Raw genomic sequence first — 9950 nt, 5'->3', positions numbered from 1 at the left:
GCAAGAGGGCGCGGAGCAAAGACCCTGAACCTGCCGGGGCCGTGCTCCCGGGCCCGCGTCGCCAGCACCTCCCCACGCGCGCTCGGCCCCGGGCCACCCGCCCTCGTCGGCCCCCGCCCCTCTCCGTAGCCGCAGGGAAGCGAGCTTGGGAGGAAGAAGAGGGTAGGTGGGGAGGCGGATGAGGGGTGGGGGACCCCTTGACGTCACCAGAAGGAGGTGCCGGGGTAGGAAGTGGGCTGGGGAAAGGTTATAAATCGCCCCCGCCCTCGGCTCCTCTTCATCGAGGTCCGCGGGAGGCTCGGAGCGCGCCAGGCGGACACTCCTCTCCGCTCCTCCCAAGCAGCGGCGGCGGCTCGGAGCGGGCTCCGGGACTCAGGCGCAGCGGCCAACGGGCGCCTGGCGGCGAGGATTACCCGGGGAAGTGGTTGTCTCCTGGCTGGAGCCGCGAGACGGGCGCTCGGGGCGCGGGTCCGGCGGCGGCGGAGAACGAGAGGAAGGACTTGGGCGGCCGGGTCGTTGGCCGCGGGGAGCGCGGGCACCGGGCGAGCAGGCCGCGTCGCACTCACCATGGTCTTCTGCTGGGACACCGGGGTCCTGCTGTGCGCGCTGCTAGGCTGTCTGCTTCTCACAGGTGAGGCGCGGCCGGGGGCCGGGGCCTGAGGCGGGCTGCGATGGGGCGGCCGGAGGGCAGAGCCTCCGAGGCCAGGGTCGGGTGCACGCGGGGAGACAGGGCTGCAGCCCCGAGAAGCTGGCTACGGCGAGAACCTGGGACACTAGTTGCTGCGGGCACGCTTGGGGCCGCTGCTCCCTTTTTCCGAGGGAGCACCTCGGGGAGTGGCTGGCCTGGACCCGCGAGCATCAGCGCTCAGACGGGGTCCGCGCTGGGGCTGTCCGTTTGCGACAGGGTTGCCGATCCCTTATGCAGCTGTTGGGTTGGGGTCTCACTGCCGAGGCCCCGGGCACTAGGAGCCCTACGCACCTGGACCTGCCTGGCACCCAGAGCCCGCTCCTAGGCGGCCTGGCGCAGATACACGGGGTCGCCTGGAGCCGGGAGCAGAGGCTCCTGAATGCCTGCCAGGCTGCCCGGGGCAGCGCTGGGCTGAGGCCGGGGCGTTGGTGATATTGGGCACTGGCCGCGACCTCGCGCCACGAGAGTGAAGGAGGGGAGCCGATTTGGAGGAGACGCGTGCCTGCGGGGAGCAGGAGGAACGCAAGAGAGGGCCAGCGCTGGCATCTCATGACCCGCTAGGGCCCCCGAGCCGGACTGTCCCGGGGAACTCGCGGTGAGCGCCCGCTCCTCCCAGCCCCGCGCGGACCGCGGGGCCCCAGTGCGCTGCGCTCAGCCACCGGGTGGGGCCTCTGCCGCGAGCAGGCGGGGTGCGCGGTCCAGCCAGTGTCGCCGACATCAGTGACCCTGACCGACGAGGGCAGCCCAGGGCCCAAATACTGTTAAGTTACTGACTTACAAGCCTAGCCTTTAAAATCCCCAGCGAAGAGAGGGCGGGCGATTTTGACCAAACGATGCGGTTTGAGGAATCGGTGAGGTCCGCCCGCCACCTAAGTCAGCCTTCGCTGGGCGTTTGGGAGACGGGCGGTGGAACCATCAGGGGCTGGGGGTTTTACCAGCAGTTAGACCGCCGCCATCGAGGGGTCAAAGCCCCAAGGAACTTGAGGGTTCGGACTCGCAGCCTCTGCTCAGTGGGGCTGAGTGGCGGAGCCTTGTGCCTCGTTCCCCTGGGCGCAGAGAGCCAGATTTCGGAGCGCCTTTCTTTTAAGCATCGTGGAGAAAAGGTAAAATATGAAATAAAATACAGTAGTATAAAATAAATCATTGCAATGATTCCCGGGAGGAAAAGTCAATAAGATGGAGCATACTAAAACCACCACCACAACAAAAAAAAGCTCGTTAAACTCAAAAAGCAGTAATAGTTAAATATTCTTTCTCAGTGGGAAGACTAACTAGAAGGTCAGTTTCCAAGTAACAAGTAATAGTTCCAATTAGATTGGTGAAACTACTAAACCCGGAGACAGGGCGAAGTAGTAACTTCTGAGAACTCACTGTAGGTTGGGAAAGATGCTAACATAACTATATTAAATAAAATGTTGTATTTTCTATTTCACGAATACATTTTTTGTTTTGAAAAGTCACTTGTATTAAAATATAATTGCTTAGAGAATTTAAATACCTCACTCGACTATTATGTAAAGATAAATCTAGGTAAATTACATGAATCTAAAATTATGGAGGGAAAAGTATGTGATTTATTAGTTTTTCTACTTCACATAGATATATCTTTATTTCAAAAACATGCTGACTTTAGTGAAGCATCGTTTTGTTTGTAATTGGGACCATCTTAGTTCGGTGGAAACTTTACAGAAACGTGAGTGGGATCCTCTTGTGATTTTTCTTAGATTATAATTTACTGAAATGGGGCAGCAGTTTTCGAACTCTGATTTTTTTTTTTTTTTTTTTTTTTGCACTTTTTTGGAAGAAAGGACTAACATTGGCAAGGTGAGAACCTCTTTACCTGACAGTTAACAGAACACACTGTTAGCTCATGTTAGCTCAGTCTGCAGCGTGGGTGCTTTTGAAAACCCATAGTTTCTCTGTCTGGTTAACAAGCATCTCACAGTGAAACCATCAGCTACCACCTACTTTACAAACCGCATCAGGGCTTTCATGCTCAACTGAGGGGCTGCATATCCGGGAAGCAATGTCTAGTAAGAAGCCACATTTCCGCCCTGCAGAGTTCTCTTGCATCATTAGGAACCTGGGTCTGCTTTCCTTCAGGTGCTATGTAATCTTTGAATACTTATCAGCTATTGATATTGTGTGTGTGTGCATGCCTGGTGTGCACATGCATTGAGATGTAAAATAACCAGAGGCTCAGTAATACAAAAAGATAATGCCTTTCCCCTCTAAAGAGTTTATTTACCTCTTCCAGATCTTCTGGGACATAAAAAGATGCTAATAATTCAGATCCTTTCAAGTGCTCTCTATTGCTCTTTCTCTGTACAGGATACCAGCACTCTTTCTCCAGCTCTGAGCCTCATTTCCTACTTTTAAGGTATCACAGCCTGGATGAAAGCTAGAGATCTTTTTCTTTGTCCTCATTTTTCTTGAGTTCTTAAACAGCTAACATTTACAATTTACTATAACTAAGTGGAAATATTGAAATCGTGAATTTTGTGAAGCAAGTCCACATTAATAACATTAATGTGTACATGAAAATACCTATTTCAAATTGAATGTAATAAATCTCTTAAAGTTAATTTTTTGTAACAATTTTTGTTGTTTTCTCCAAGGTTTTTAACGAAGCTGCCCTTTTTTTGGGTCTAAATTGCATATTCAAAATACTAATTATTTAGGAGCTTTGGCAGCCTACATAGTTTTCCAACTGATGCATCATGTTACAAATGAACTGTAGGTGACTGCTTACTCCAGTTTCTCAAATATTTTTACTTTATATTTTAGCACTTTGTTCCATTTTTTAAATTTCCCTGTTGGAAATTCTATAATAGGCTATCTGGTTTCTTTTCTAATGATCACCAAATGGGTACTTTGCTTTCATATGTAAAATGAAGACGTTAGAATAGGTGGTTGATTTCTAAGGCCCTTTCCTGACTCCAAAATTCAATTAATGATTCCAAGAAATGGCCTGAACACCGTGTCTGTCTTTCCCTTTTTCTCTTCCCCACCTTATTTATATTTGTATGTAGAGTGGATGAGAAACCATATGATGCTGGAGCTGTTAGGATGAACTGGGTTTCCCCTGCTAATCACATTAAACTTTCTTTTTCTCTAGTAGTATGTACCTAAATAGCCTGTCAGTTTGGCCTTGTGTAGGCTGTTTTGGAAGAGATGGGCTGGTAGAGGACGCCTGAGCCAGCAGTCATCTTTATCTTGGGCTTTTTTTACTAGTAGAATGTATAACTCTATAAAGTAGATGCTCCCTCAAAACTCTAGTGGCATTAACTCTTCTAAGGATAGCAGTCATTTTAAACCCCTATTTATTTCTTGAATTTTAAAAACCAACACTTATTTGCTTCAAAATGGCTTTATTCTTTTAAAAAAACGTTCCAGATTTTAACAGGGATACTAAACTCCGTATTTAAGATTGAGCCTACTTTATATGACTTTTAAGAAACTAAGTAATTACTTTGTTCTTTCCAAAAATGATTGAGACATTTATAAATCTACTTCAAATTTATTTAATATGGAAGTTGAAAATGATGTGTTACAAAAAAATGGTTTCACATTGACCAAAATAATGTAATGTCCTTGAGGAAGATTATGCAGCCAGTCGCGATCTACACAGCAGAGTTTTATGGCTGATGTTTGACCTGGCTTGGGCAGTTGGGCAAGACAAGAACAAGTAACAGAGTAAGTAGCTTCTGTAGTGCTTTAAACTGAGATGTGTATGTGGGTGGGGATAAGAATGGAGAGAAAGCGAGAGAAGCTATCTTGGCAATGAATGTTAAAAGCGAAGCCTGCTGGTGTTAGTAGAGACCAGGAGTGTCCAGTTCTTGGTTTGGATCTCACAGTTAGGGGTCTGTTGGGTGTTAAGTAAATATCATCATTTTTCAGTGCGTTTGTCATTGCAGGTAGGGGAGGAAGGGCATCTGAAATCATACCAGACTTTTTTTTAAGTAAAAATATATTAGTGTGAGTAGTTAAAAGCATAGACCGTCTGCTGCATTTGGTTTAAGCAATTTGGTGGAACCGAACAGTCCATTCTGCTCCACTGGCCTTCATCGACAGGAGGGGCTTGTAAGAAATGACAAGATCTCCTGCCAGATGCTTTCCAGGATCACTGGTGGTTCCTCGCACTCTTGGGTGCTGTGGAAATTGCATGCTGCTGATTAAATTGCTGGATTTTATACCAGATTGAGGGAGGGGAAGGAAATGGGAGGAATGGGGTATTTGAGGGAGGGCTTGAAAAGAAAGCTTCTGACTTAGCTCATGGGGCTGCAGGGGGGTTCATTAAGGAAACAGTTGCATTGAGTCTGCTGAAGATAGTGGACTAGATTTCCTGCATTGCCGCTGGGGCGGATGTGGGGAGATGTCAAGAATTCCTGGGGATTTCCCATCCGTCTTGGTAAAGCTGGATGCCTGAAAGCCATTTCTGATTGCTGCTCCTTTCCTCAATTTTGAGCTCTTTGAGGGACTTGATCTTGCCTCACAGACACACACGCACGTTGTAAAAGCTAGATGGAACCTCATAGACCCCATCTACTCATGCCAGAGATGGGAAAACTGGCCCAGAGGAGGCCAGTGCTGTTTTTCAAGGTCAACAGCTGGCTAGTGGCAGGCCCAGGAACAGAACCTGATGTTCCTGCTACAGACAACATCTCTTCTTCACTGGTGTATTTCCTCTTCCCCAAACGGAAGGCAGATGTTCAAATATTTATTGACTAACATTATTACAGTGCTAAAATTTCTTTCGAAATGACATCTTTTTAATATGAAGTTTTCTTCTATTTTCTTAAAGCACATAAGGGGTTTAAACTAAGAATCAAAATGATGGCTGCTTAGTAGCACGCCAAGAGGTTTGATGAGAAGATTAACTTTCCTTACAAGCACATGGCATCCTTTTTCTGAACAGCTGTGGCTTACATACTTGTGGCTTATGGTACTAGCTTTGTCTTTCACCACTTCTCTCCACACACACACTGGGTTCCAGCTACACAAACTCTACCCTAGTCAAACAAATTATTCCCCCTTCTTCAGAGGCGCCTTCACTTTCATCACTGTGTTCATGCTGCTCGTCTGCCTGCAAGACCTTTTCCCTCCCTCTATGTCTCCTCCTTCCCTACTTGCAAGATCCAGCCCAGTAATCACCATCTCTGGGAGTTCCTCCTTGGAGCTCCCAGACAGCACTTGCCATTTCTTCTGCTCTCCTGTAGCCCTGCGGTGTACCCCTCCTCCAGTAATTCTCACTTTGCATTGTTAGGATTTTATGTGTCTGTAGTCCTTTCTCTTTGGGAGAGACCCCATGTGTTAGCTGTCAGACCGCTGGTACCTAATGTAAAGCCTTGTACAGAGACTCTGGGTAAGTGTTGGAACGAATGAGTAAATTGATGAATATGTAGCCACACTATCATTTCAAAGAAGCAATCTGATACAAATTTATTCCATGAATTTATTCCAGTATAGTAATGTGCCCCTGCCTGTTCATTTCACCTCATTTACAAGGGATTACTTACAGCAACTGTTCTCAACAGATAATATTTGTCCTCTTCAGTGAGCAATTGAGATGTATGAGATCAGCTATGCTCTTCGACTCTCTCAGAAACCATCTCGTGTCCTCCCCTCCTGTGTGGGCACAATGCTTCACTGGGGCCTCTGAGCCACCAAAGCCAGGCTCTGGTCACTGCAGGAGTCCTGTCTTGGCCTCTGTTGGTGAGGTGCTAAGCACTTTAGCCTTGTCCTGCAGTGTGTTATGCAATTTTTAGAGAACAGAGTCCTCAGATTTTAGGGTTTGACTTTTTTGCCCACTCTTAGACTCAAACCCAAGTCCTTGGGTGTTGGGCTGAGATGCATAACTGAACGACAGAGGTCCAGCCACAGTCAGAACCAACTCTGTTTTAATAGGGGCATTGGTTATAGGACCACACTGGTCTAACTTCCTCTTTCTTTAGGATGAGGTCTCCTCAATGCTTCATATAAATGGGTTCCTGGCAGGACCACCCTACTGGGTGTTAGACATATTCTTAAAAATTGGAATCCCATGGCTTGGGCTCAAACTGGTACCTCCCTATCCTCACCCTCATCCCGGCCCATGCTGCGCATGCCCACACCGTACTCCAAAACATGCTTCTCACTGTGTGCTCCGAGGTCCAGAAACATCAGCATCCCCTGGGAACTTGATGACTCAGAGCCTATACTTTAATAAAATCCCCACGTGTTTGTTTTTTTCATTAAAAATCAAGAAGCTTTGATTTTAGTAAAGGATCCAAAGTCAGTTCTGGTGTCAGGGTTCATTTCCTTTTATTTTTATTTATTTATTTTTTGAGACAGAGTCTTGTTCTGCCGCCCAGGCTGGAGTGCAGTGGTGCAATCCTGGCTCACTGCCACCTCCACCTCCCAGGTTCGAATGATTCTTGTGCCTCAGCCTCCCAAGTAGCTGGGATTACAGGCATGTGCCACCATGCCTGGCTATTTTTTTTGTATTTTTTGTAGAGACAGGGTTTTGCCATGTTGGCCAGGCTGGTCTTGAACTCATGGCCTCAAGTGATCCACCCGCCTCGACCTCCCAAAGTGCTGAGATTACAGGCATAAGCCACCATGCCTGGTCCCATTTCCTCTTCACTAATACCCTAGTGATGAACTTTGACATGTGTGACTAAGGGACTAGACCTGGGCCAGCCAGGAATCTTTCTCTTCTGGCTCCCATGTTGGTCTCGTGCCACCTTCTGCTGGGACATCTGTGTCCTGCTCCAAAATTCTTTACAAAATCTTGTACTTGGCTTAGACTTGTAATCAAAGTAAACAGAGGTTGTGGTCTTGAAGAATACCATGGTTTACCAAATCATGGGTGGCGAGATCAAGGTCCTGGAAAATATGGATTTGGTGGAAAATAGTAAAGATGCAATTAAATAGCCAGGTTTTAACCATAAGGTTCTACGAGGCTTTTGCTTCTGAAAGAAAATGACTTGGTGGCAAAAACCAGCAGTGGTAAGTATCCTGCAGCATTTTTGGTTATCAGGGAGGTGTCATTGTCTTGCTGCATTGTGCTGCCGCCGATCACACATTTCATGTGCCTCTTCCTGGCTTGAAATTGAATGTATTTGCACTTACATTCTTCCTTGTCATCATTGCCAGTCCTGACAAATGCTTTTACCTTGTCACAGATTGTCACGGTGCTCGCAGGCACTTTTCCTCAGCCTGGTCTTCTATCCTTCTATTTAATGGGTGGAGCACAAATGGATTTCCTCTCAAGCCACAGAACCACCCATGTGGTCTACACAGGCAGAGCTACAACAATTATCGGATTCTTTTGTTAAAAGGGGCCTGAGGTGAACCTAGCAGAAATGAAAAGCCTTGGCTGTTATTATACACAAATATAAAACCACTTAAACTCAAGGCCACCTTTAGCAAAACCCTAATTAGGAATTAGTCTGCCAAGTGATTTCTATGAAAGCCTTTGCCTCTCTCTAGGGCCACGGTCCCCAGCCTGGGCTCTACATTAGAATCATCTGGAGAGCTTTTAAAAATCCTCGGGTCTTGGCTGTAGCCCTGACCAATTTAATCATGAACTATTGAGAGGGACCTGGGTATAGGTAATTTTAAAGCTCCTGGGTGATTCCAATGGACAGCTGAGGTTAAGAATCTCAAATTTCATCACACATTAGAATCACCTGGTGGGCTTATAAAACTAGCTAGCTGGGCCCCACCCCAGAGTTTCTCAGTCAGTAGGCCTGGGGTAGGGCCAAGAATGTGCTTGTCTAACAAGTTCCCAGGGGATGCTGTTGGGCCTGGTCCAGAGATCATACTTGGAGAACCTCTGCCCAGGGGCTAGTTTGAGAGGCCTGGCCACATGGGAGGCACCTGCCCAAATGCCAATCTGTAAAAGGCACTAAACCATCACTAGACAGACGACAAGGTGGAAGAAACGACGAGAATTCCTGCCAGGAAGAGTATGTGTTGGTGGAGTATGCAAGAAGGAATACTTGGAGCAAATGCCGGGGCATTGAATCAGTGAGTCTAGATTAAATTGCCTTCCCAGGAGAGGGGGACTGTTTCGCCGAGTGAGGTAGGTACGTTAGCGGCAGAAGTGAATTGCTGGTCTAGACTAACAATAGTCCTCCTTCTCTGCCTTATGCTGTGGAGCGCTCAGTCTTTCCTCTATGTAAATATTGGCAAACACCATACTGTTGGCCTGTCCCGGGCACCCCCATGCCTTGGTCCAGCCCTGGTTTCCTCCAGTATGCCTGCAAAATTGCCTCTCCAACCGGGCCTCCGTATCTGCATTTCCGGGGCTGGGATCGGTATGGCTCCCACTTGGGTGGCTGAATTCTACCCGTTGGGGCAGGGTGGCCTCCTGACTTTCATGATGTGCCAGGGTTCTGTCCCCACTGTGGTGAAAAGCTACTGCTGGCTGGAGACAGAGCTGGCCTCCTATTGTGTGAAACTACGGTCCTGGGACACTTCTTCTGAAACACCAAGAATTCAAGCTGCTTCCCCCTTGCTGGGGGCATCCAAGGTAACCTGTAGAGCATTTAATTCATAATATTGCATGAGCTCCACTTTGGTGCTTTTATTTTCAGATACAGAAAGAGCATACACTTGAACGACCACACAGTCACTGTTTCTACAGGGCTGAGGCACAATAGCCATTTGGATCTGCCATCTATTGCTACATAACAGGATGTGCCAAAACGTAGTCACCCACCACAACAGTGCATTATGCTTCAGGATTCTTTTAGACCTTTGGGCTAGCCTCAGCTGAGTAGTTTTCCTTGGAGTCTCACCTGGGTCTCTCATGCATCTCTAGTCCCTGGCATTTCAACTGGGTCCTTGGTGCAGGGCCTCCCTGTTCATGAGATCTTTCCTCATTCAGTAGCCTGGCCCGGGTCTTCCTTTTCCTGGGGGCAGCGGTGTTGCAAGAGTGTAATGGTGGAAGCTGCAAGGCATATTGAGGCTTAGGTTTTGGAACTCCTACAACACCGCTCTACCACATTCTATTGGTCAAAGCAAGCCCAGCTCAGATTCGAGGGGTGGGAAGCAGATGCCTGTGTGGAGAGGAGCACAGCCTCACCAATGGACCACACCACTGTTCCACACTTCATGTTTGCTTTTCAGTCTAGCTATTAGGCTGGAGTTTGGCCAAGAAAATACAGTAAATAACTTATAATAGTAAATAACAATAAATACTACATAATACCTTGACTCTTCTAAACAGTATCTGAGAGTTAAAGAAAACAACAGGCCCCAGAGAAGAGCTTTC

General features: G+C 47.6%; 1 protein-coding gene across 6 annotated transcripts in view; it reads left to right on the top strand.

The window, feature by feature from the left end:
- Positions 1 to 256: 256 nt before the first annotated feature.
- Positions 257 to 9950, top strand: part of FLT1 (fms related receptor tyrosine kinase 1) — a 195764-nt gene continuing 186070 nt past the window's right edge. For 3 of the 6 annotated variants that reach the window (XM_008021816.3, XM_073013098.1, XM_073013096.1), the window contains exon 1: positions 262 to 631. In XM_008021816.3, coding sequence (XP_008020007.1) covers positions 568 to 631 — 64 coding nt within the window. In that variant the 5' untranslated portion in view covers positions 262 to 567. Of the gene's footprint in view, positions 632 to 9950 lie in introns of all 6 variants that reach the window. The other 3 variants (XM_073013095.1, XM_073013101.1, XM_008021819.3) reach the window with 3 other exon arrangements.

Source organism: Chlorocebus sabaeus, chromosome 3 (assembly GCF_047675955.1).
Source record: "Chlorocebus sabaeus isolate Y175 chromosome 3, mChlSab1.0.hap1, whole genome shotgun sequence".
NCBI lineage: Eukaryota > Metazoa > Chordata > Mammalia > Primates > Cercopithecidae > Chlorocebus > Chlorocebus sabaeus.
This window is presented reverse-complemented; position numbering and strand designations above follow the sequence as displayed.